This window comes from Balaenoptera musculus, chromosome 14 (genome assembly GCF_009873245.2).
Source record: "Balaenoptera musculus isolate JJ_BM4_2016_0621 chromosome 14, mBalMus1.pri.v3, whole genome shotgun sequence".
In the NCBI taxonomy this organism is placed as follows: domain Eukaryota; kingdom Metazoa; phylum Chordata; class Mammalia; order Artiodactyla; family Balaenopteridae; genus Balaenoptera; species Balaenoptera musculus.
The window spans coordinates 73,261,409-73,287,939 of record NC_045798.1 but is presented as its reverse complement, the minus strand read 5'-3'; the positions used below and the strand labels follow the sequence as shown (position 1 = coordinate 73,287,939).

General features: G+C 41.6%; 1 protein-coding gene across 2 annotated transcripts in view; it reads left to right on the top strand.

Moving 5' to 3' along the window:
• Nucleotides 1-26,531, top strand: part of ATP8B1 (ATPase phospholipid transporting 8B1) — a 113,881-nt gene that overhangs the window by 27,605 nt on the left and 59,745 nt on the right. For both annotated transcript variants that reach the window (XM_036874206.1, XM_036874207.1), the window contains exon 2: nucleotides 20,425-20,627. In XM_036874206.1, coding sequence (XP_036730101.1) covers nucleotides 20,447-20,627 — 181 coding nt within the window. In that variant the 5' untranslated portion in view covers nucleotides 20,425-20,446. The remainder of the gene's footprint in view (nucleotides 1-20,424; nucleotides 20,628-26,531) is intronic.

Below are 26,531 nucleotides of genomic sequence, written 5' to 3'. Positions count from 1 at the left end.
TTAATAACCATACAGCTCAGTGGCAGTAAGTACCTTCACATGGTTGTACAACTGTCGTCACCATCCATCTCCAGAACTTCTCCATCTTCCCAAACTGAAACTCTGTACCCTTTGAACACTAACTCCCCATTTTCCCCTCCCCTCAGCCCCTGAAACCACCATTCTCCTTTCTATTCTACTATCTTCCTCTATGAATTTGACTACTCTAGGTACTTCTTATAAGTGGAATCATAAAGTGTTTGTCCTTTTGTGGCTGGCTTATTTCACTTAGCATAATGTCCTTGAGGTTCATCCATGTTGTAGCGTGTATCAGTAATTCCTTTTAAGGTAGAATGATATTCCATTGTATAATATGCCAGAATGTATCCATTCATCCATTGATGGACACTTAGGTTATTTCCACCTTTTGGCTATTATGAATAATGCTGCTATGACATGGGTGTACGTATATCTGCTTGAATCCCTGCTTCAACTCTTGGGTATATACCCAAAAATGCAATTGCTGGATTGTCTGGTAACTCTGTTTAATTTTTTGAGGAACCACCAACCATACTTTTTTCCACAGTGGCTGCCTCGCTTTGTATTTCCATCAGCAATGCACAAGAGTTCCAACTTATCCTCACCAACACTTGTTTAGTTTTAAATTTATTGAAGTATAGTTGATTTACGATGTCATGTTAATTTCTACCGTACAGCAGTGTGATTCAGTTATATATATATGTCTATATACATACATACTCTTTTTCATATTCTTTTCCATTATGGTTGATCACAGGATATTGAATGTAGTTCCATGTGCTGTACAGTAGGATCTTGTTGTTTCTCCATTCCGTATATAAAATAGTTTGCATCTGCTAATGCCAAACTCCCAATCCATCCCTCCCCCATACCAATACTTGTGATTTTTTGGTTTTTGACACGTGAGTACTTGAAAGAGAAAAGTTAACTTAAGGGTAATGTCAGAGAAAGAGCCCTTCCTTAACTTTCTTAAATGTACTTCTTTGATCAGTTAAAACCTATACACTGAGTACCTATTGTATGACAAATTGTTGTAGTAAAAGAAATAAAATCAGTAGAATTTATTCCAGTTGGTCCTTGAAAATGTCTGTTAGAATTTGGGGGGGGAAAAAAAGGCGTATGAAAACTTAAATGCCAACACGTTACTACTATACATGCAGTAGTAGTCCAACGTGTTCCTGATACAACCTGTGGAAACAGAACTCCATCTTTAGAGAAGATTTTTTTTTTAACAACTTTTCTGTCCTTAGAATCTATCCTAAGGAAATAACTGGATAACTGTTCTATGACCCTGTAGAGAACGTAAGAGAATATAGAGGGATTCTCTGCATTTAAGGCCTGGAAATTATTAGGGTAATGGTATTGACCACTTCTGCCCACTCTTCAAACAGTTAAAAGTTAGAAACTCCCTCTGGGAGCTTGCCTGTGTAAACAGGGGAGGCCATGCAGCTGACCAGGGAGGGAGGCCGGCCGGGGATCCATAGACAGTGAAGAAATCAATCATTAAACACTCAAATAATCAAGGATTAACTCGATGAAGCAGTTGATGTGAAATTGCCAAAACCATGGGAAATTTTATCAAGGTTTTTTTATCTTGGTAGGAAAAAAATGAGAAGAGTCGGTCTGTGTTCTAATTTTTCCCTTCCCAAAAGCTGACATGGTTATAATGCATGAGTTTTACCATTGAAATAGGATGCCATCGTAGGAACAGTTTAATAAACCAATTCCAGCGGGAGTGTAATATGTGAATATAAGAATACATTCAGCTTGGGGTTCTTCAATGTACGATTACACATTGTTGATAAACAACCTGAGACTATTTTGGGCTGGCTGGTATAGCGTGTCTCTTGCTGGCAAGAGACACACTGTGTATGGTGGCAGAGGTGTCAGATGTAAAGACAGTTTCTGTGTCTGAAAATAACACTTTCTCATTCTGAAAGATCCCACTTTTATTCATTATGCAAAGATGCGGACCAAAAGAAGTGTGGTCTAGATAATATTTTGAATTCCAGAGTTTGGGTTTTGTGACATGTTTTTCCTTTACTCAGGAGAGTTGAAAAAACTGGTAATGGATACACCCCAGTCTGCTTTGTTGTGAGCAGCTGGGAGAGTAAAATATTTAATGTCTCCCTCACTACTAGGGTGACATTTTCCTGCGGCCCGAGCACAGCAGGTTACGAGCTAGGTATTCCCCTCCCTATGAATAATTTAACAAATGAAGGTAAATTTGAGCCCCGCATGGGCTGTAGTAATTTCTTAGCTGTTCCTGAAGCGTTTCTTTGGTCACACGTTTCTTCTACTGTTTACTCCTCTCACGGTAAGAATTAGGACGGCTAGTATTTACTGCACCCTCCCCTTGGGCCTGGCTCTATTCCAGGAACTTTCTATATATTCGCTCATTTCATCCTCACAGCAACCCTAAGAGGCAGGCACTATTATCTTACCCATTTGACAGATAAGAAAACTGAGGAACAGCAGTGTTACTTAATGAGCTTTCCTGAGGTCTCACAGCTGGCGGGAAATGTGGCTCTGGAGCCCATGCTCTTCACCACTGCTGCACTAGGAAGAGCTGTGGGCATGTTAAGCATGCTGCTGGGTCATGGCACAGGGACATAACCTTGGCAACTGGAGAATTTGGACTTGGTTCCGGTTTCAGCCCTGTGGCAACCAGCTGTGGACCTTGAGCACTCCCTGTAACCTTTCTCAGCCTCGGTTTGTGCATCCTTGAAATGCAGATAATGATATTTTACTCACATGTAGAGGAGAAGAAAACTAAGGATGGGACAGTACTTGAGCTAAAAGTGATTCTTAAAAAAAGTTACAATGTTGGGGGGGTAGGGAGGAAGGGAAAAATTGGGAGACTGGGATTGACAAATACACACTACTCTATATAAAATAGATACTGAATAAGGACCTACTGTAGAGCACAGGGAACTCTTCTCAAAACTCTGTAATGACCTATGTGGGAAAAGAATCTAAAAAAGAGTGGATATATATATATGTATAACTGATACACTTTGCTGTACAGCAGAAACTAACACAACATTGTAAATCAACTGTACTCCAATAAAACTTTTCTTTTTGAAAGTTGTAATGCACAAAAGCAAGATAAATGCTAAATGTTCTTAGTGATCCAAAGAGCACATATGCCTCCTCGGGTATCATGCAAATAGGGCAGCCCCAAACCTAGAAAATGCTGCGGTTTTCTGTGACATTTCACTTTATGAAATATTCAGTGAAATCCACTTTTCACTTTAGAAAATATGAAATATTCAGTTTCACTTAACAATACTCTCCTTTTGACCATGAGAAGACTTATTTCATGTGAGTTATTTAATATCTGAGTTCTCAAGATGCGCTAATGACTGCACAAAGCATGTGGTCCCTTCGGAGCCTGTGTTATGAATTAGGACACATATGCTGCATATGATGGTGACCTAATGGTAATACATTAATTTTAAGGCTCGTTTTTTGTTTCTTTACTTTTAATTGAGGAAGATTTCAGACACGTATAAAAATAGAAATAATTGTATAATCAACCCCCCTTGTTCATGGCCATGGCAACAGTCTTTCATCTATACCTCTGTTTCTTCCCTCCCCCGTATTATTTCAAAGCAAACTCAGCCAGTGTATCTTTCCATCAAACCCGGTTTTGAAATTTGTTTGTTTCACTTTTTTCATACCATGATTGTTTGCTATGCAGACTTGAGGACAGCAAAAATATGCGTTTAAGTTTAAGTAGTTAGATTACTAACTATAACTCTTTCCTAGCTGTACAAGAGCGATAGTTTTGTTTGTTTAATTTGGGTCCACTTTTAGGAGGTCTTGGAGTTATCCTCTAGAAAGTGTATAGTGCCTTAAATGATCATAATTCTCTGAAACGTTACCCCAGTGGCCAGAGACAAGGTGATGAGGGGAAAGGATGCAGGGTTTATATTCAGATGATAAGATCTGGTTCTGGTCCCCTGCTTGTTATGAGCTCTGAGAACGTGGATGCAACAGTGACCTCTGAGCTTGATTCTTTATCTATAAAGTTCATTCATTTGGTAGTTCTTTATTCAAAGGTCAGCTGTGTGTCTGCCACTGTTCTGAGCCATGGAGGTATCACAGAGAATAAAACAAAAATAATTTACTTTTCAATGACATTGTATAGCTCAAGTGCATTCATGGTACGTGAAAACTTTTTGCAAACTCTCAAGTAAAATGCGAAGGTTACTATTACCTTTATTTTCTTACTCTGCTTTTCACTTGAAAACTTCAGCTCACAAGTATTCTAGGCTTATAATAGTTTATAAGAAACTATTTAAGTTTTATTGAGGAGAGATATATTATTCATTGTCTCATAGCTGTGCTGTCTTGCTGAATTTCTGATGAAATGGTTCACTCAGTGGATACTTGGGTCCCAGGTGCTCTGCACTCTGCTAGGGGTTTTACCTGAGACCAAGACTGAGCTTCACAAGGATCTGTAAGATAGGCATTACTTTCATTTTACAAACGAGGAGACTTAGTGAGGCCATTTTCCCCAAGGTCCCGTGAGTGGTAAGAGGTAGAGCTGGGATTTTAGCCCTGTCTCTTTGTCTTCAGACAGAAGCCCTTAACCATCCCTTGATCCTGCCTCAGTTGGGAAATAAGAGGAATAGGGCTTGGTCCTGAGCTTTGGAATTTACTTCTTTTTAAGAAACAAAAGCAACCATAGTACGAGGCAGAATACAAAGAATGGGTCAGGCAGACAGTAAATGAAAAAGCCAATGCATCAGGATTTGAGGATCTGGAAAAGGGATGAAAGTGCCTTGCTGCCTTTGTGAGTGTGTCCCTGTGTGTGGGGCGGTGGGGGGAACCACGATGGGCGGGGCCAGAGCTGAGAGCCATAGCCTTTCTAATGCTAATGCAGATGTAAAGCTAATCATTTCCGTAATGGAGCACGACAGAAACCATCTGTCTGTAGCTTTTGAAGACAACCTGAATAATCTCCCAGATTTCCGCATCTGACCTAGGACAGCCTAGGTCATCGATTCAGATTTCAGAATGTGTTGAATGTTAGTTGCATTTTGTATGTGGTCTTAATGGCAAACTTTAAATCTCTTTCGAATGATTCCTCTCTTATTGATAGCGTATCTAAACCGTGACAAGCCTTCATAAAGATAAATCCTCATGTGATATGTACAAACATACACAGAATTAGCAGCATCAGGGTTGGGTAACCTTGTTCTCTGTGCATGGCATTTAGACTTTGGAAAGCTAAGATGCAAAGTCACCATCGCCAGATTTCTGAGGTGAAAAAGCAAAGGAGAGGGTGTGGCCTCTGAGTCTGGGTTGAGTGTAGGCAGCCCTGAGCCCAGGGGCTGACCTGCTAGGCAGGTCTGGCTGAGGAGTGTTTGGAGGTGACCCGTTTTGTGGCCAAAACACCAACTTTGGGTCTTGAGTGTAGCTTGGCTTTTCACTGACTACAGGATGACAGAGTATGTGTGTCACAACTCAAATACTGAAGAATGGCCAATTGTAAATCCAGAGCATAGTCTTTTCAGAGTGCTTTAAAAATGTGCTTTAAAAAGATTTTAATTTGTTCCAGATATCTAACGTTCAAATCCATGTAGTATTTAAAGGCTTTTAAGTAGTTTTTTCTTGGATTGTGTACTGTGTGCACATATTCTTTCCTGGCGTGGCTATGAAGATTGAATGATTATTTAAGCCCCTCATTTATTGATTGACTTATTGATGCTCTTCTCTTTATTCTTACACTACTTTTTTTTTTTTTTTAAAGAGCTCTGGGCAGTCAGGAGGATTATTGTGTTGAAATATTAAGTTCAAGACAGTGAGATATGCTGCTTGTTGGGAGTTTATCCCTGGCATTGATTGATGATGGACAGTTGAGGGTTTGCTCTGGAGAGCAGAGGTGGGGTGGGAGGTGATGGGGAGAGTCCTCTGAACATCTCAGCCAGGGCCTGCTTCCTCCCCAGCCTATCTTCCCAGCTCAACTCAGAGTTCCATAGCATGCCTGCACCTAAACCAGGTGAGGTCACACGTTAACTATTACAAAAGTTTATTAGCATTAGTAACAGTATGATAAAAGTTATGAATAGTATGATGGTAACAATTGGGTTGAGGAAGTAATTTTTCTGTGTCAATAGAGCAGGTCCTTGCAGGAGGTGAGGGCTGAAGTCTGGGTCTTTGGAGAAGGTGGCATGTGAAAGAGCAAAAAATACTCAAATGTATTTTGGTTGGTGGTTTTACGTTTTATTTCACTTCAGTGTTTTAAAAAAAATGTTCTCTCGGTATTACATGCCTTTGTGTTCGGGGTGGCGTAGGTGTGGGAGAGGGGTAGGTATTGCTAAATCAAACACAAGCCTTCTCACCATGTGCTAATGCTCCCAGAAAGGTACACGGAGATTTTAAAGGGAAGCAAATATTGACCAAGAGGAGAAGAAAGTTTAGAATGAATTGGCATTTTTTTCCTGGGGCCATGTTTTTTAAGAGATGGAGTAAAAAGCTTTTTTAATTGGCACTTTTTAAAACCTCAAAACATTTTGCAGCTGTTTTAATAAATGTTGGACACCTCTATAGGTTTTATGTTTTCTCTTAAAATACAAATCAGAGTAGATGTTTGTAGGAGACCTGCATCAGTCATTCCCGTTTCAGCAGCCTGCCCTTATTCGCATTAAACACCAGTTGTTTCTTCCCGTTGTTCCCTTCAAATAACTTGTAACCTAGTTAAGTGGCAAAAAAGTAGCATGTCTTATCTTTGGGTAATTAGGAGAGAGAAAACAGAACATGGTCATTTACATCTTAAGTGTATAATTTGTTATGAAAGCTAGCCACCGCTTTCCCTTTTAGGTTCACAGTCATGGTGGGAGGTGAATTCTGAATTTGTAGACACAAAATAAGCAGTATCTGACTGTAACATCTTCTGTTCCTAGGAATTAAGGAACTTAAAAATTTAAAACCACACATTGAAACAATGTATTAATTTGCTCTGGCTACTGTAACAAAGTACCATAAACGGAGCTGCTTAAACAATGGAAATCTGTTGTCTCCCAGTTCTAGAGGCTATAGAAGTCCAAGATCAAGGCCATGCTCCCTCTGAAGTTACTAGGGAAGGATCTGTTTCAGGTTTCTTTCCCAGCTTCTGCTAGTTCCTTGTGGCAGCATAACTCCGATCTTCACATGGCAGTCTCTCTGTGTGTGTCTGTCTCTGTGTCCAAATGTCCACATTTTATAATGACACCATTCATACTGGATTGGGGCTCATCCTCATGACCTCACCTTAACTAATTACATCTGCAACGACCTTATTTTGAAATAAGGTCACATTCTGAGGTACTGGAGGGTTAGGACTTCAACATATGAATTTGGGGTGACATTCGTAGCAGGCAGCATGATATGGGGAACAGAGCTAAAGCCCAGGAGTTGGAGACCAGCCAGCCGTGGTGTACCCCAAGTATTTGACATGCAGTGCAGATCATTTTTTAACACCTCCTTCTCTATAGGACAAAATTATTTTCAGTTAGCAATCAGGAAATGAATAAGAATAATTTTCATTTCTGGAAAAGAAACCCAGGCAGTGATGTTCTCTTTTATTAAACTAGAATTCATTTTGAATTTTTGGAGATAAGACAGAACTCACTGTATGTTTCACTGTTTTAAATTTTGAATGCAAATAAAAACTCCAAGTGGCTACAGAGGGTGATGGAATTGAAGGAAGCATTCTGTTTTGTGATTGGTTGTTTTAAATTTCATGTCACTCTTCTGTCCCTTGTCTTTATAATTGCTTATTTCAAATCTGCTGCAGAAGCTCAGGCATATGTAATACCAGAGGCTGGAAGACACTTACTGCTGGAAACCAGCATCAAAGCTGCTGTTGCAACAACACGTGCACCTGAACTTGGGTGTGACAGGTGGGCTGTGTAACCAGGAGTTCTCAGAATTAGCTTCCATAAAATCCCACATTTATTGTAGATAAGTAGTTTTTTTTTTTTTTTAAAGTTTACCTATATATTATTAAAATTGAGCAGGAACTACAACAAAAAGATTTTTGAGAGGAGTGTTTTATCACTGACATCCATTCATGGCGATAATAATGGAAGAAAAACTATGACTTTTTAGTTGGTTTTGCTACTGTTTTTGAATCTTCTACAGGGAATGCACTTCCGTATTACCTGCAAGCTGGGCTAACCAAACTCCCTGCTCCTTGTAGATCCCTGCAGTGGCAGCCTGACCCTGACTAGCTGTGGGAACTTGGATGAGTCACGTTAAACGATTCTGCACCCAATTCTAATGTGTGTGTGCTTTTCCCACACCACTAAGCAATTCTCTAACACCAGTTGGCTACATTTTGGCAGTGAGGAATTCTCTTCTAAGGGTGAACCCACGCTTGCCAGTAGTGACCTCCATTTGATGCCCCCTCCCCCTTGCTCAGTTTCCTCAGAGGTCAGACCTTGAGTGGAGAGAGCCAAGTATGTCGAGGGCATCCTGGCTGGGCACACGCCCACACTAGCTCCAACACAAAGTTAACTGTGTGTCTCTTAGTTATACGTCTCCTCAGCTATAAATTGGATTAATTATGTCTTCTCCAACTTACCCCATGGTGATGCTGTTAGGTACAATTAAGGCACTGAGTGTTGTGACTAAGAGCGTAGACTTTCAATAAGGAATTTTATCCCATGTACCTCCTATATGCCCTTGGGCAGAGAACTTAACCTCTCGATGTCAGTTTCCTCATCTGTAAAATGGGGATAACAATTTGACCCTCAGCAAATGAAATAAAATAGTACATGCCAAGCTCTCAGCTCAGTGACTGATACACAGAATGTGTATTCTCAGCCACCTTTAAACACTCACCACCATCCTCCCAGGAAAACACTGGAAGCTTTGGAAGCCCTATAAGTATTCTCATAAATCCTTAAACCTATCAGGTCTGTAGAAACTTAGACACTTCTGTTAGTTGACCTGTCCAAAAATCTGAAAGCCAGACAGATAGTTAGAATTGCTGACCATCTGTAGGAAACTCTGGAGATCGTCCAAACCAAACGTGTTTCCAAGGGACATATAAAATATTAACCACGTGTTTGCAGTATGATCTTGGTCCAAAACTTTGGGTGTGAATTCAGCTGTCTGGGAAGAGTTTGTAATCTAAGTTGTGTCCTCTAAGCTGACTTTAAATACAGCAGGGGAGACAGTAATGAAATATCAGCTGTGACCTTCATCCCTTCAATTTCTGGGACCCAGAATTTGTGAAGATATTAATGTTCAAATGGACCGAGAAGTAAGACTCTGTGACCAGGCATAGACATTCATGAAACCATGACAGTGTCTTTTTTTTTTTTTTTTTTTTGGCTGCTTTGGGTATTTGTTGCTGCACGTGGGCTTTCTCTAGTTGTGGTGAGCAGGGGCTACTCTTTGTTGCGGTGCGTGGGCATCTCATTGCGGTGGCTTCTCTTGTTGCAGAGCACTGTCTCTAGGCGCACGGGCTTCAGTAGTTGTGGCTCGTGGGCTCTAGAGCGCAGCCTCAATAGTTGTGGCGCACGGGCTTAGCTGCTCAGCAGCATGTGGGATCTTCCTGGACCAAGGATTGAACCCGTGTCCCTTGCATTGGCAGGCGGATTCTTAACCACTGTGCCACCAGGGAAGTCCCCATGACAGTGTCTTGAAAAGATACCAAGTAGGTGCCCTGATCATCCTTGATGTATCAATCATACATACTGTCTATTTAAACCTTGAAACATATTTACATATGAGTGTTTAGAAAATATAAAACATCTTTACATATAAAAAGGTACCACGAGGGAGTTTGTACTTTCAGTTGAGGCCACAGACCTTTCGGATGTCTATTATGATGGGATGAGGAACAACTAACATTTTAAATCATTTTGTCACTGGACCTCTGTCCAGGGCTCTTGAGGTCTGTTGTTTTTATTGCGTGAAGCCCGGAAGTTTAGTGAAGGTCGGTAGTTTGGGGTCTCCATTGGCACAGAGGGCTGTAAGGAAAAAAATGGGCCCAGACTAGATTTCATGGCATTTCATGATCCTTAGGAGAGAATTGGGATCTTATATTGACTAATGCACCGGGAAGGTGTGTTGATACGAAAGATAAAAAGGTAGGTTTCATCTCTCCTGTCCTGACATGCAAACCATCCCTTTTCAGGGCTCAGACCACCTCAGGGTGAAAGCAACCTGCTTTCGGTTTTGTAATCATTTGCAAAGAGATAGGATTGATAGTAAGAAAGCGTGGGTGGGCATGGTCCTGATACCCTGACACATCTTTTCTCTCCCTTTAAACAGCTCTGTGACAAATCTTAAGAGATTTGGGGGCAAACACACCTGGTTGAAATCTCATTCTGTGACCCTGGAGGAGTCACCTAACCTCTATAAAACCTGCAAAATGAGGATAATACTTGCTTTTTAGGCATGTTGTGAGGATTTCATGAAATGAGCCCAGCACATAAGTGACTGCTGAACAGTCTTCAGATATAAGGGTGGGTAGGTATTATCAATTGTTGATTACTTTAGAAGAAAAACAACACACAGTGGGTTTCTTCTTCCAGAGCAAAAATTCTTTTCCAAAATACACATGTATGTATTATTTACAAAGCTGCAGTAATAGGACACAGTTCTGATTTCTGTCTTTCCCCCAATTTAATGTTGTATTTAAAGCATTTCCTGTGTTTCTAGGGCTGTCATTTTTAATGGATACTCTAAGATAATAATTTATAAAACCATTATCCTGATGGACTTTCAGATGGTTTCTATTCCTGCTTTATAGAGCTGACAACAACAATCCAAAATTCTTCTGTGAATAGAGTTATTTTACTTGTTGAATTGTTTCTGTTGGAAATGTTTCTATAAATGAGATTATTGGGTCACATGTTATAAACATCTTTAGTGTTATTGGGACATAAAGTGTTGCTATATTGTTTTCCATTGGAATGTACCAATTTCAGTGTCAGCAGCAGGAGACCTGTGTGTGTGTGAGAGAGAGAGAGAGAATTCACTCAGCTTTACAACTGCTCAGCATTAGATGTAGTCATTGAATATTGTTAACTTAATAGGCATAAAATGGTGTCTTACATTTTCATCAGTTTGCCCTTCTTTGATTGCTAGTAAGAGTAATCTTTTCCTGTGTGTTTGTTCCCATTTGCTTGTTACATCTGACCTTTTTCTACCCTTTTATTCAAACAAGCAGTTCCTATTGAATCTGAATGGGGAATACAAATTGTCTCTTTGTAGAATGAAAAGTTTTAAGATTTATATTCAGTTCTGCAAGATTCTGCTGCTTCTTATATCCTTCTGTAGTGTAATCTTTCTGTTAATTGCATCCATCCATCAATAGGCTGGTGACTCTTCAAACATTAAAATTAATTCAACTCGACAGACTAACTTTTTATTTCACCTTGGAGGTTTGGCTTCCAGGCAACTGTCAAATATAAAGCCCCAATGATTTTATATTATTTAAGCACGAATAGAAATGAAAAACCTAATCACAGAGGCAATAGTAATGAAGTAAAATGGGACCATTGTCCCTAACAAGTAAGGATGATGCTTGAATGTAAAAATAACAATGTTTTTCTCCTGGTAACTTTCAGTATTTATTATCAAAACACACTGTGGATGGAAGCTGTGCTCCAAAGTCAACCTGTGGGGAATTCTGGCATTATTATCCTACGGGAATCCATTCTAGTCTGCTGTTTATTTTTCTTAGTTTTCCAGACAAAAGAATGGCAGCCCCACCCAATCTTAGTTTGAAACACATTTTTCTAGTTGGCACCACCCTATTTCGGGCCTGTGTTCCTTCTGGCTGCAGCTACATTCACACGCTGAGCGTTATTGCTGAATGTGGCCGCAGAGGTAATAGGACCGAACTGCTTGGTGTTACCGGTGACAAGTGTGCCTGGGAGATGCTCAGCGTCCAGCGTGACCTCTGGATGGTCTCCCTGCCTGGCTCGCACCTTCCTGGCCACCCACACTCCCTCCGCTATCAGATTCATCCTGCTGAAGCACGGGGCAGATCGGATGTCTCTCCTTGCAGATATGTTCAGTGCCTCTGTCCACTGCCTGGAATAAAGCCTTGTCGGGTCCTCATAGGCGGGGGAAGATGACTCCAACCAGCCTTTCCTGAGCTCTGCCCCGATACCCCCTACATCTTACAGCCGGGCCGCTGCCTTATATTTACTTTCCTGCCGCTGTTTTCACTCCGCCTGTTCCTCATTCCTGAAAATGTCTCTCCCGTCCATCCAGAGTTCTTGCTCCCCTCTGTGATTCCCACACACATTGCCCAGCTCAAAACAGCTAGGAAATGATTATTGATTTCCATACACTCTAACGTGACATAAAGGGAGAAGCTTTTAAAATGTTACAACTCATCAGTGAAGGAGAGACCTGTCTGTAGACCCCAGAGTTGGCTTTAGTTTGTCAAGTTCTCCATTTCCTTTGCTTACGTTTTTCTTGTGACTTAGGAGGCTCTAAGTTGGTCTGTAGACAAGGAAAGGACTTGCCACTTGCAGTCGGGAAGCAGGCTCTGATTCAGCTTCCTGGACGGAGCTTGAATTCCACTCTGAAGCCACGGTGTGTGTACTGCACCACACCTAGCACAGAGCCGGGGATGCGGTAAGGGGGCCTGCATCCAATCTGATGTTACCACTTAGGAGCTCAATTACCTTGGGAGGGTTCCTTAACCACCTCAGTTTTCTCATTGGTAAAATGGCAATGATAGCACCTGGCCACCTGTCTCAGAATAATTCCATGACAATTGTGAGAGAGGATGTATGTGAAAATACTTAGGAGTGAACGGTAAGGGGCAACCTAGTGGTAACAAGAAGAAGTCATCATTACTAGGATATGCTGGGGAGCCCATGACAGAGTTGGGATGACAATATCACCAAGAAGTCCTTTAAGTTTTGTCAAGAGAATGAAAAAAACTGCCCTTCTCCGAGATGTCAAAGTTTTGAGGTTTCCCCTACACCTTTTTAAATGGTAACCATCAGAGGTGTGTGATGTGAACTGGGGGTCGGTCTTCCTTTGTGGCAAAGGGCTCTGGGTGGACTTTCAGAGGAAAAGAGGATAAAGCTGTGGACCCAGAGAAGCCTTTTCTATCATGAGTAAAGGCCCTGGCTGAATTGTCCCTACAACGGTGATATTAATGGTCCCTCAGTTTTGTGTTAGTTATCCCAGGCTTCTAGGCTTTCTAGGCTTCAGTTTGGGAGGAAGTAAAAATTATAACCCCATTTGTCCTAGGAACAGTAATTGTGTTGTTTCTAGAACAGTATAAAGTTTGAATTTAATCTAGATCTTAGGTAGGTTTTATTACTGTTGGTTCATGAGATCTTTTTGGTCTAATTACAATGGTCGTCCAACTTGTCAGATTTTACTCTCAAGAGTATTGAGCAACTAAGACAACATTGTAAATCAGCTATACTCCAATAAAAAAATTAATTTAAAAAAAAAGAGTGTTGAGCAGATTCCAAACAGTGTGTGGCATGTGTCTGGACCGACTAGGATCATAGAGATTTCTGCTGCCTCTTGGATGGGGCTCTTCTTCGGAATTACTTGGAAATAATACCAGCCATATTAGGTGTCTTACCATAAAATTCTTATTATTTGTGATTAATGATATGTGTATTAGTTATTTATTGCTACATAACAAATTACTCCAAAACTTAGAACAACACGTATGTTGTCTTACAGTTTCTGTGGATCAGGAATCTGACCACCGCCTAACGGAGTCCTCTGCTTCAGGGTCTCTCACAAGACTGCAGTTAAGGTGTCAGCACAGGCTGGGGTCTCATCTGAAGGCTGGACTGAGAAAGGATCCACTTCCCAGTTCCTGTGGTTGTTGCCAAAATTCCTTTCCTTTTTTTTAAATTCAAAAAATGTGCTTATTTGTTCCGGTTTTTTGAGATATAATTGACCTATAACATTGCATTAGTTTAAGGTATACAACGGAATGATTTGATGTATGTATATATTGTGAAATGATTACTACAGTAAGTTTAGTTAATATCCATCATCTCACGTGGTTACAATTTTTTTTGTGTGATGAGAGCTTCTAAGATCTACTCTCTTAGCAACTTTCAACTATACAATACAGTATTGTTAGCTATAGTCACCATGCTGTACATGTACAAAATTCATTTCCTTAAGGGTTGTTGGACTGAGGACCCCAGTTCCGTGCTGGCTATTGGCCAGATGCCCACTCAGTTTCTTTACATAGGAGGCTCTCCATAGGATAACTACTTCATCAAAGCCAGGAAGGGGTGAGGGGATGAGAGCTGGCTGGCAACAAGGAAGTCACAGCCTCTTATAATCTAATCACACACAAGACACCCCATTCTGTTGGTTAAAAGCAAGGCATTATATATGTATAGCTGATTCACTTTGTTATAAAGCAGAAAGTAACACACCATTGTAAACCAATTATACTCCAATAAAGATGTTTAAAAAAAAAAAAGCAAGGCATTATGTCCAGTCCATTCTCATGGGGAGGGGATTACACAAGAGCATGAACACCAGGTGGTGGGATCATTGGAGGCATCTTAGATTCTGCCTGCCAGAGTTGTAATTTATTTATTTATTTATTTATTTATTTATTTATTTATTTATTTTTGGCTGTGCTGGGTCTTTGTCACGGCATGCAGGCTTCTCTGTAGTTGCAGCATGCGGACTTCTCTAGTTGTGGTGTGTGGGCTCCAAAGTGCATGGGCTCAGTAGTTGCAGCACGAGGGCTCTCTAGTTGTGGCACGTGGGCTCTCTAGCTGTGGCACGCGGGCTTCGTTGCCCTGCGGCATGTGGGATCTTAGTTCCCCGACCAGGGATTGAACCTGCATCCCCTGCATTGGAAGGCAGATTCTTACCCACTGGATCACCAGGGAAGTCCCCCAGAGTTGTTAATTTATTATATTTAGTATGGAACATAGAATTAAAACATGCATATATAGCATAGAGCATATAAAAATATAATACACAAATTTATTATATCATGATATATGTATGATATATGTTATGTTAAATATTTTGCATTGTCTATAATAATAATAAAAATAGGCAAATGAAATGAGGAAAAATCCATTTCAGAAATACCCTTTCTTGTTGAGAATTTTAAAGAGCCATAAAAAAGATGATGAAGAATGAACAAAAATGAATATTGTGAATCTTACTTCCTGTTTAGGCTGGAGTCATCCTGGACATGAATCAATTTATACCACAAAGATATCATTGATCGGGGACTCTTGGCCTTCCCTAGACTCTGAGTTGTGTTACGTGTACAGATCAGACCCTAGCAGTGGCAGAACTCAACTTTTTTTATTCCTCCTTTCCCTTCATTTGACTCTAGAAACCTTGTGATAGCAACAAAAGTTTGTTGCTTTCATTACTTCTGACTTCAGAGTTTTATTGCAAAGGCAGAAAGGTATTTCTTTGTGCCTGGGTTTCCCTGTTCTCTCTCCTTCAGATCCCCTCCTCCACAAAGGGATTAGAGAATTTCATGAATTCATTCACTTCACAAGCATTCCATAGCCAGTTATTTAAAGATGGCAAGTGATAGATGTTAGGGGTTCAAATTTGGAAATCTTGCCATTTACCCCTCCTGTCTTCTGGGGTTTATGACCAAGAGGGCTGAATACTGCAGAAGGCAGGATGGGAAATGAGACCTCTTCTTCCTCCTCCCTTTTTTTAACAGATGAGAAAAATGAGCTTCCAAAATGGTAATAAAGTGGTGAACAGTAGAGCCATGGTTTGAATCCAGACCTGTGTTCTTTCCAATTAATCATGCTGCTTTTCAGCCTGAGCAGGAGCTAAGGACATTTTCCTAAGATCATGTGACCAGGAAAATCCTTGAATGCTAAATCACATTGATGACTTTTTAAAAATCCTGATAAATCTTTTGCTTCCTTGCTCTAATATTTATTCACATTTTTATCCAATGTCGTGATTATAAGCACGTGGATTAATGATGAAATACTGCATTGAACTGTGTATTGGCAGATGCATGACCACAGCTTCCTCACACAAAACGGGAGATGATGGTGTGTTGTTACCTCAGGCATTTGGAATTGTGTGTCTTTTCTAGTTAAACAGCTATGCAGCAGTTGAAATAGTACCATTCCCAATCAATAGGGCAACTGTATGATTTAGGGACATTTCCCCACCACTACACCTGGTAGTTTATTTCACATTCCCAAAGCATGCATGATTTATCTGGGTCAATGATGATTTTATGTGACCGTGGGCATTTGATATTGACCACTTCTTTTGTTGCTGTCTCTTATTATCTTTTGTTTTAGTTCAGGGGTCAACAGACTTTTTTTCTGTAAAGGGCCAGATGGTAAATATTTTAGCCTCTGAAGCCATCCGGTGTCTATCACAGCTATTCAACTCTTCTATTGTGCAAAATCAGCCATAAACAGTACATAAAGGAAAGAGCAAGGATGTGTTCTAATAAAACTTTATTTACAAAAACAGATGGTTGGCCAAATCTGGCCCTCAGGCTGTAATTTGCTGACTCCTGTCTAGACTGTAAGTCTCCAAAGGACAGAGTCAAAAGTGCCTCCTGTGTGGTTTCTGGAGAGGCCTCTCTCCTTGGCCGCCATCTTGCACCATCCCCATATGGCCTTTCCTCTATGCACGTGCAGAAAGAGAGAGCTCTTGGGTGGTTTATCCTCTTCTTATAAGGACGTGAGACCCGTTGGATTGGGGCCCCACCCATATAACATTATTTAACCTCAGTCACCTCTTTAAAGGCCCTGTCTTCATACACAGTCACATTGAGGGTTAGGGCTTCAATCTTTGAATTTTAGGGGGAGGCAGTTCAGTCCGTAACGCATAGGAAGGATCTAAGCAGGAGAGCGGCATGACTCTGGTGGCCGGGTGGAAGTGAATGGTGGGAAGTCCTGTTAGGCTCCACCTGCAACGTTTCAGGAGAGAGATGGTGGTGCCTGCATTAGGGTGGTGGCCGTGGAGATGGAGAGGAGGAAATGGGTTGGAGGTATGTGTTTGGGGAGAAAACACAGGCCTTGCTGTGTCCTGGGGCTGTCACACATAATTTACTTACCCGTATCCCTCAATAACCTGGACGATGGTTTGGTTCCCAGTGCCTACGGTAGCAGTCTGTGCCAAGCAGGTGCTCAGTGGAGGTTGAATAAACGCACGGGTGTCTGTGACGTGCTGGAGTGACGGGAAGAGACATTACAAAGTTTCCAAATCCATGTATGTAGTGCCTGCTTTACAGAGATCATGGTTTAGACCTGGAAAGCTGCTTTATGTCACCTAGGGCTTCCAAGAAATGATTTCTAGCTAACTTTTCTTTGGTAGCCTAAGATGGCAGAGCTAAACTATTCCATGAGTGTCTGCATTACACTCACATACATACAGCAAAGAACTTCCTGCTCAGCTTAGAGGTCCCCACCCAGCCTTCCAAGTCAGCCGCCCAGCTCTGGCCTGTGGCACGTGTTCGGCTGGTGAGTTGGTTGGTTGTGCAGTGGTTTGCTTTCTTTGGATCCCATGCTTGTGGTTGTCAAATCTATTCCTTTTTGTTTGTCTCCGCCTTCAACCTCGAAGGACTGGATTCGGACTGGATTCCATCTTCCATCTTTTTTTTTTTTTTGGCTGTGCCATGTGGCTTGTGGGATTTTAGTTCCCTGACCAGAGATCGAACCCAGGCCCTCGGCAGTGAGAGCACGGAGTCCTAACCGCTGGACCGCCACGGAATTCCCTGGATCCAATTTTTTATTTATTTATTTATTTATTTATTTATTTATTTATTTATTTATTTATTTATTTATTTATTTATTTATTTTTGGCTGCATTGGGTCTTCGTTGCTGCGTGCGGGCTTTCTCTAGTTGCAGCGAGTAGGGGCTACTCTTCGTTGTGGTGCGCGGTCTTCTCCTTTTGGTGGGTTCTCTTGTTGCGGAGCACTGGCTCTAGGTGCGTGGGCTCAGTAGTCGTGGCTCGCGGGCTCTAGAGCACAGGCTCAGTAGTTGTGATGCACGGGCTTAGTTGCTCCACGGCATGTGGAATCTTCCTGGACCAGGGCTCGAACCCATGTCCCCTGCATTGGCAGGTGGGTTCTTAACCACTGCCACCAGGGAAGTCCCCCTGGGTCCAACTTTAACATGGGAAATAAGCATGGAGACGCTTGGCAATAATGATAACGAAATGATCACTTACAAAATGTTTCTACAGAATGCACTTAATGCCACTGACCTGGATACTTAAAAATGGTTAAAATGGTAAATTTAGTTGTGTATATGTACTACAATAAAGAAACTTTCTCTATGATGCTTTCAGACTTTTCAGTATGTTCTGTGCCCCTGTAATGGAGAGGTTAGATCCTAACTCTGCCACAGCTGAGCCTCAGTCTCCTTATCTGAAAGATGGGTAGATAACATCTCCCTCACAGGGTTTTCCTGCTTGACAGACAGTAGGTGCTCAATAAATGGTCACCACTTTTATTATGTTTGTTTTGAAAAATTTCTGGTGAAACTCTGCCTTTGAGAGTTTGGGAATTTTTTAAGGAGTATATTAAAATATTAGCTAAAGCATAAAACCACAAGTAGGGCCAATTAAACACATGTAAAATCCCAAGAAATAGTCATTTACTAACCCGCAGAAAATTGGGAGAGAGGAAAAATGTTTTACTTGGCAATTAAAGGTTTTAACTGTGAATATGCCTGTGCTTAAGTATAACCATATTTTGTAATAGTCTAATATTTTACTTCCCAGTGAGGGGCAGATGCATTTTAGAAGTGATTTTTGGAGATGGAAAAGGCAACAGGGATAGATTCCCCACACCGTTCCATTTGTTATTATAAAACACAGTTTTTCTAATTATGGAAATAATTGTTAACAGTAACAGCGACTGACGTTTGAGTACTTTCTAGGCTAAATACCAAATCGAGCACTTTACGTGCATCGTCTCACTGAGACTCATGCATGGCAATTGTTGAAATCTTGGAAAATGAATAAATGTCTGCGAATAACTGGGACTATTCTGTACATGTGGATTGTTAACTCACCTTTCAACTAAATGGGTTTGGATTTTTGCAATGTCATTTAAAACTTGTCCCACCGTGATCTAAATTGTTTTGCACTGTCCCATTGTGTGAGGATGCCACAATTTATTTATATAGTTGCTAATCATTGGCTATCCACGTTGCTTCTGGGTTTGTTTTAAATAATATTGGACAAATTCCTCACATAAGTATTTGAACATTTCCTAGATGTACACCTATGGTTATAAAAATTTAGATGTTCAAGGTGCTAGATTTGGTATAAAGCATGCAGCCAGCTAAATAGTTCCACTCAAGGCAACTAACACTTGATGAAAATATCTAACAAACTGTAACGTAAACGTAGAATATAAAAGATGTCTCCTTGGAAAGCAATTGCTCTTGCTTCAAAATTTCAGTAATTGTTGTACAAGTTATCCAACGTTGCAAAGGTTTGGTTTTCTCCTCTATAGAGTACGAATAACAATACCACCTTCACTAGGGTGATATAGGACGTTTCAAGGAGCCAATGTTTATAAAGCATTTCATGCGGAGCCCCACACGCAGTTAACACTAAATAAACGTGAGCTGCCTTTATTAATGATATTGAGTACATGTTGGTATGAAGCTTATGTAAATAATGCCAGGCTGTATGTCTGTCCTCACAAAACCTGGGGTATTAGTGTAAATATTTTCCTAATATAAATATAACTGAGGTTGTACTTGGCACTTATAAAGCGTCACTTTATACAGTGGTGTATACACAAACACAAATTTTAAATATAGGAAGTGGGTGGTGGCAGTTAGGCAGTAGGCTAGGATGTGCTTTCAAGAAGTCATTAGTAAAGTTTGAGGACCTAAGCTTGTATTTAAATGCATCGCAGAGTAAAAGCTCAGAATATTAGCGTTAGCAGAAACCAGGTATCTTAGGACAGTGGTTTTCAAATTTTGCCAGCAATCCACAATTTCCAAAAGAAATTCATTTCCATTAAGACCCACAATGCAAATAAATGCATATATGTATCTGTTTTGTAAAACTGTTCCCCAAACAGTACTAACTCTTTTTATGCGTGCTGTACTCTGATATTTTAAAATCTGTTTCACTTTATTTTAATGTTGGTTGTGAACCAATTAAATTAATTTTGCTGGGTAGAGACCCACGATTTGAAACACAACCTTAAAGCCTGTATAACCTTAAAAAAAAAGTTTGCAGCTACATTACTGTTGTAAATTCTCACCCAAGCATTTAATCAGTAATGAATGGTTTTGTTGTTATTTGCATGATCATTTGAACTTTGGGATCATTATTCAGGCATATTTCCATGTTAGTAAGTCAGGTTCTGTTAAAAGCATTGTGACCGAATGCAGGCAGAATTCAACCAAAAACTGGGTATGAGTCATGTTTCACTCTGGTTTCCCTTTCTTTTAAACCAGGTAGTTCCAATTTGCCAGCAGAATGAATACAGAAAGAGACTCAGAAACGACGTTTGAGGAGGATTCTCAGCCTAATGACGAAGTGGTCCCTTACAGTGATGATGAAACAGAAGATGAACTTGAAGACCGGGAGCGTGCGGTGGAACCAGAGCAGAATCGAGTTAACAGAGAAGCAGAGGAAAACCGGGAGCCATTCAAAAAAGGTAACACTCTGGGACCTGGAAATGAGGTACTTGTCCGTCCTCACAAGGGCAGTGGCAACAGGTGCAAAGTACGGATGGTCCAGGAGGCATCTTCCTTCTCTTAGCTTCAGATGAAACTTGAAGCGCTTGGAAAAGTACACATTGTCCTCGGTGTGGTAGGGCCGGTGGACCATAGCTGACAAGTTCTGCAGAGAAAATAGGTCTTGCTTCGTGCCTATAAATTTAGAAGGAAGCTGAGTGTGGAAGAATTTGCTTGTTACCACACCCAAGAACCTTGGAGTCACCATACCTTTGGTTCAGTCATTTGTGAATATAAAAGGGTTTTGACTCTCCAGTTAAAAAAAAAAAAAAAAAAAAAATTTATGGGTCTCCGGTCGCCCCAAGGAGCCTGAGATGCAGGAAACTGTGCTCCCTGCCTAGAATGAGGGCAGCTTCAAGGCAGAGTCTAGACCACGGATTGGCAAACGTTTTCTGTCAGGGGCCAGGTAGTAAATATTTCAGGCTTCGTGAGTCATACAGTCTCTGTCAAAACTACTCAGCGTTACTGATGTTTCTTGAAAATGGCCATAGACAGTCTGTCATTTAGGGTAACAGAACGTAGCTGACTTTTATGATTTTGCTTTTTCCCTTGTGGCTTTTCTATTTCATTTCCTGCTGGTTCTCCCACCCCGGCAAACACATGTGTTCTTTTTTTCCTTTGCTCCATGAGGAAGCTGATCCTTTTCTCTTTAGACCCCAGATCTGCTCCAGATTTCAGGTGGAAAATGTTCTCCTCCACGGTCCCTTGCATTCCAGCTAAATAACTTCAGTTTCCCATTCACAGAAATCTCCAGGAAATTGTTCTATTTCTGAATATTTCTCCACATGCACCTCTCCCCAGCCTCAATCAGAATAACCTCTGGTTTTATCTGGTTTCCCCAGAGCCTCTGTCATTGCCGATCTGCCCTTCCAGGCCTGCCAGAAGCCTGCTTTCCTTATGTCACTCCCTGCCCGTCTCTCCCTCCAGGATTCTGCTGCCTGTTAAGCTGTTTGTGTTTTTTTTTTTTTTTCCCCAACAGGTTTCACCTGTAGAAAAAGTGACAAAGCCTGAAATCCCACTTACGTAATGATTCCTCCTGCTCTCTGGTCAGATGGTGCCTGTCTTCTGCCCTTCTGTGTGGGGACGTGCCTGTGCCACAAGGGCCCCCTCCCACCACAGGCTCCAAAACCTGGGAAGGCCATTGTCTCAAGTCTATTGTTTACCCATCCTCAGCTTTCCATATCAAACATTTAGAATTATCAGATCTTACTGCGGATTTCTGGCTGTAATGTTCAGCTATTGCGTGTAAGTGCTTTCTGCCTTGAAGCAGCAGGCACTAAAATCACGATAATCGAGCTACGGTGCAGTGGAATCACTGCCAATCTGAACAGGAATGTGGCGTCTGTCATAACACGTCCAGGCTGGATATTGTTCAGGCTGAAGTAGCCTGACGAGTGAGAACGGGGAGTTCTAGTTGATCGCCCGAATAGTACATCCTGTGTTTCTTCCTCATTCCTTCTCCCACCGTGCTTCTGTTTCATATCCCTACCGTATGTGGGTATCTGATGAGCTGGCAGGGAATTGGCTCTGCAGTTCTCTAGGGGTGAACTTTGCTGTTGGTGCTCGGTGCCATGTCATCAGATGTGTGGTCCGGGACAAGGCAAAGGGATGGGGTTGGGTGCCTTCGGAAATGTCAGAGGGGCACGTAGTGGGCGGAAACTCTCACCTCTGTTTTTTTCCAACTCTGCCTTCACATTCTGCTGCCCCGGGCTCTTTCTGATCGTTCAGTTCACAGGTCATATTTCTTGTAGATTTCTACCCCCAGATCACAGGCACTGAGGGAGCTCGGACTTGATCTTGGCTCTTCAGAGTCTTTTCCAGTGGTGGCTTATATTTCTAGGGGAATTCGGTGTTTTTCAAAAACCCTTGTCAAGTGACTTTGCCTGTGACTTTAAAAAACATTATTATCATTATTATTAATTTCTTTTTGGCCTTGCCGCGCGGCTTGCGGAATCTTAGTTCCCCGACCAGGGATTGAACACAGGCTCCAGCGGTGAAAGTGCCGAGTCCTAACCCCTGGATCGCCCGGGAATTCCAAAAACGTATTACTGTTCTAACACCTCTGTGTGCCCTTTCCAAACACAGAGAGGGCATTTATTAAGTGCTAGACCTCTTTACTTCCGTTCCCTCGTCTGCCCTGCGTCCCCTACGGCCACTCTGCTTCCTCTCCCCTGCCTCCTCTCTCCCTTCCTCCCTTCTTTCTCTGCATCCCTCTTTCCCCCTCTTTTAATTTTTCTCCCATATTCTCACTTGGGCATTTTCCCAGTGAAGGTCAGTGTCACTCTGACTTTCCTTTTTAACTATAATCTGTCTGTCTTGACATTTTACGTGAAGGACAATTTTCTTCAAAGGATTCACTTCTTTAGAACACTGGAGCGTGAGTCACTCTGCGAAGTACCATCCAGTTGAGTGACACCGGGGACCCAGGCCTATTACAGCAGAGCAATGTCTAAAAATGTGTGAACCATGTTCATTTTTTTAACCATATCTTTTTTTTTGGGGGGGGGGGGCCGCATTGGGTCTTCATTGCAGTGCACGGGCTTCTCATTGCGGTGGCTTCTCTTGTTGCGGAGCACGGGCTCTAGGCGCCCAGGCTTCAGTAGTTGCGGCGCACGGGCTTAGTTGCTCCGCGGCATGTGGGATCTTCCCAGACCAGGGCTCGAACCTGCGTCCTCTACATTGGCAAGCCGATTCTTAACCACTGCACCACCAGGGAAGTCCTTTAACCCGATCTTAGAGCAGAAAATTGGTTTTCTTTTTTTTTTTTAAAGATGCTTTAGCCCCACTGAGCTTTAGTCAGCGAGTGTTTTGAGAGGTCATTGCAAGTGCTTTTCAGTGGAAGGACGTTTGTCGTGTGCTGTGAGAATCGAGAACGGGTGTAAGCCTGCTGTTAGAATGTGCCGTGAAGGAAGAAAGAAGCCCACAGATTTTACTAAAGTACCTTTACCCTTGGTTTCCTTTGAGCAACTGTTGACAAAAACGAGTGGGAATGTTTCCATCTGATGGAATGAACATTCTCGTTTCCTGAACGCACAAGAACGGTATATCCCAGAATGTGTTCTGAGAAACCCTAGTTCTGCCAGATATTCCCAGACACAAAGATTCTGTGGTCCCTGAGACCAGAAACTCAGAATTCTTTATCCTTTTCTTGGAGTTTAAGGTTGTCCATTAGCATAAAATGATGCAAGAACGTTTAGACTTTAAAGAAGCCAGTTTACTTTTATTTAGCCACAGGTTCCTAAAATTCCTTGACTCTAGTATTCCTTGACTCTAGGTGGTTTTTTGGTTTGTTTGTGTAGCTTACCCGTCCACCATCCTGGTGTCCCCAGGTCAACTCCTTGGGTAATTCTATGCCAGTCAGGAACCAGCTTAGAGGTGAAGTCCTTGGGAATCAATAAGCGCTCTGCATTAGGGCGCCTTGGCTCGCTCTCGTGAGCCTGCGGATGGAATGAGAAAGCTGTGTCCTGCCCTGTTGGCAGCGTTGCTTTGTCAGTTAACTCTCCCCTCTTTCCGCGCTGGCTGGCTTACAGATACACTCACCGCTTCCCTGTCCTACAGCAAACTCTTACCTGAATCCTGCTTTCTGCCTCTGGCTGCTGTCCTGTCTCCTGTTCTCATGACCAAGCTTCTGAAAACCCATTTCTCTACCATCGCATCCACCCGTTCCCCCGGTCCTTCCCCTCTGTGGGCTGCCCCACCTCCCTGTGGGACACATTTTCTTAAAGATCACCAAGAACCCCAGTGCCAAGTCCAGTGAGCTTTTTTTTTTTTTTTTTTTTACTTTTATTTATTATTTATTTATTATGTTTATTTTTGGCTGTGTTGGGTCTTCGTTTCTGCGCGAGGGCCTTCTCCAGTTGCGGCGAGTGGGGGCCACTCTTCATCGCGGCGCGCGGGCCTGTCACCACCGCGGCCCCTCTCGTTGCGGAGCAGAGGCTCCAGACGCTCAGGCTCAGTAGTTGTGGCTCACGGGCCCAGCTGCTCCGCGGCATGTGGGATCTTCCCAGACCAGGGCTCGAACCCGTGTCCCCTGCATTGGCAGGCAGACTCTCAACCACTGCGCCACCAGGGAAGCCCCAGTGAGCTTTTTGTCAACCATTCTCTTCCTACCTCTGTTTGCTCTGAAGCGCTTGACCTTTTTGAAAGTCTCTCCTTCGGGAAACGCTGGCCACCCTGGCAGGTGATGACACCTTCTTGTCTCAGCACTCCTCCTGTTTCTCCTTCCTTCTGGCTACTCTTCCTTCCACCCTTAAAATGTTCCCATTCCGGGTCATCCTTTGTTCTCTGTCTAGAGGCCTGCCTTTGGCAAGCTAATTCCCTTTAATCCGCTTCATGTACCGCATCTCTGTACATGACCCTGAGAGGCAGTGTGCACGGTGGTGAAGAGGGAGGATGCCGGGCACGGGCTGTGTGGATTTCAGCCTTGGCTTCACCACTTTCTAGCTGTGTAACCTTGAGGAAAGGACTTCCTCTCTCTCTACCTCGGTGTCCCCATCTGTAAAATGGACATGATATGAGTACCTACTTCATTGGGTGGTTGTGAGGATTAAGTCAGAAAATAAATGTAAAGGAATGAGAACAGTTTCAGGCATGCAGTAAATACTCAATAAATATTAGCTGTTATCACCCCCACCCATCATCTCCTCTCTCATCTTTCCATCATCAGATCTTCTTCTTGACCCTTCCACTTCCTTTTGGGATATTCAGATTCTCCTGGACCACCCCCCAGGCTGAAGCTGCTGAGTCACTCATTTTAATGGATCCTTCCATCCCCACATCTAAGCACAATGAGTGGGTGGATGGATGGAGAGGTGGATGGGCTGAAGAACAGTTGATTTCCCAGCGATGAGTTTACCCACATATTTAAGGAAACTTCCGGTGATTTAGTGCCATCCCTGCCTCTGCCATCTTATAAACCTTTCCTGTTAGTACAAGCTTCTCCAGCCTTCTCTTTTTTTTTTTTTTTTTTTTTATGAAACCCTTTTATAGGAACATATTTGCAAAATCATCAGAGTACACCCAGAACTGTCTGTAAATGACAAAAGACTTAAAAATGACCACGGTTAAAGATTTGATGAAAGTTCATAATAATGCAGTTGACAAGAAAATTAGTTATTTCTGAGATATACATTTTAAAGTAATAACTAGGATTATTACTTATAACATTATACCAGAACATATAAGATTTTTAGAAATTTCATGTAATGTCTGAAACATTTATATTAACATATTTCCATACATATTTCCATACAAATACAAATATAAGATTTTTAGAAATTTCATGTAATGTCTGAAACATTTATATTAACATATTTCCATACATATTTCCATACAAATACAAATATAAGATTTTTAGAAATTTCATGTAATGTCTGAAACATTTATATTAACATATTTCCATACATATTTCCATACAAATACAAATATAAGATTTTTAGAAATTTCATGTAATGTCTGAAACATTTATATTAACATATTTCCATACATATTTCCATACAAATACAAATATAAGATTTTTAGAAATTTCATGTAATGTCTGAAACATTTATATTAACATATTTCCATACAAATACAAATATAAGATTTTTAGAAATTTCATGTAATGTCTGAAACATTTATATTAACATATTTCCATACAAATAACCCAATGAAAGTTTAGTATTAGTTGTTTTGTTTGTTTTTTTATACTGCAGGTTCTTATTAGGCATCAGTTTCATACACATCAGTGTATACATGTCAATCCCAATTGCCCAATCCAGCACACCACCATCCCCACCTCACCGCAGTTTTCCCCCCTTGGTGTCCATATGACCATTCTCTACATT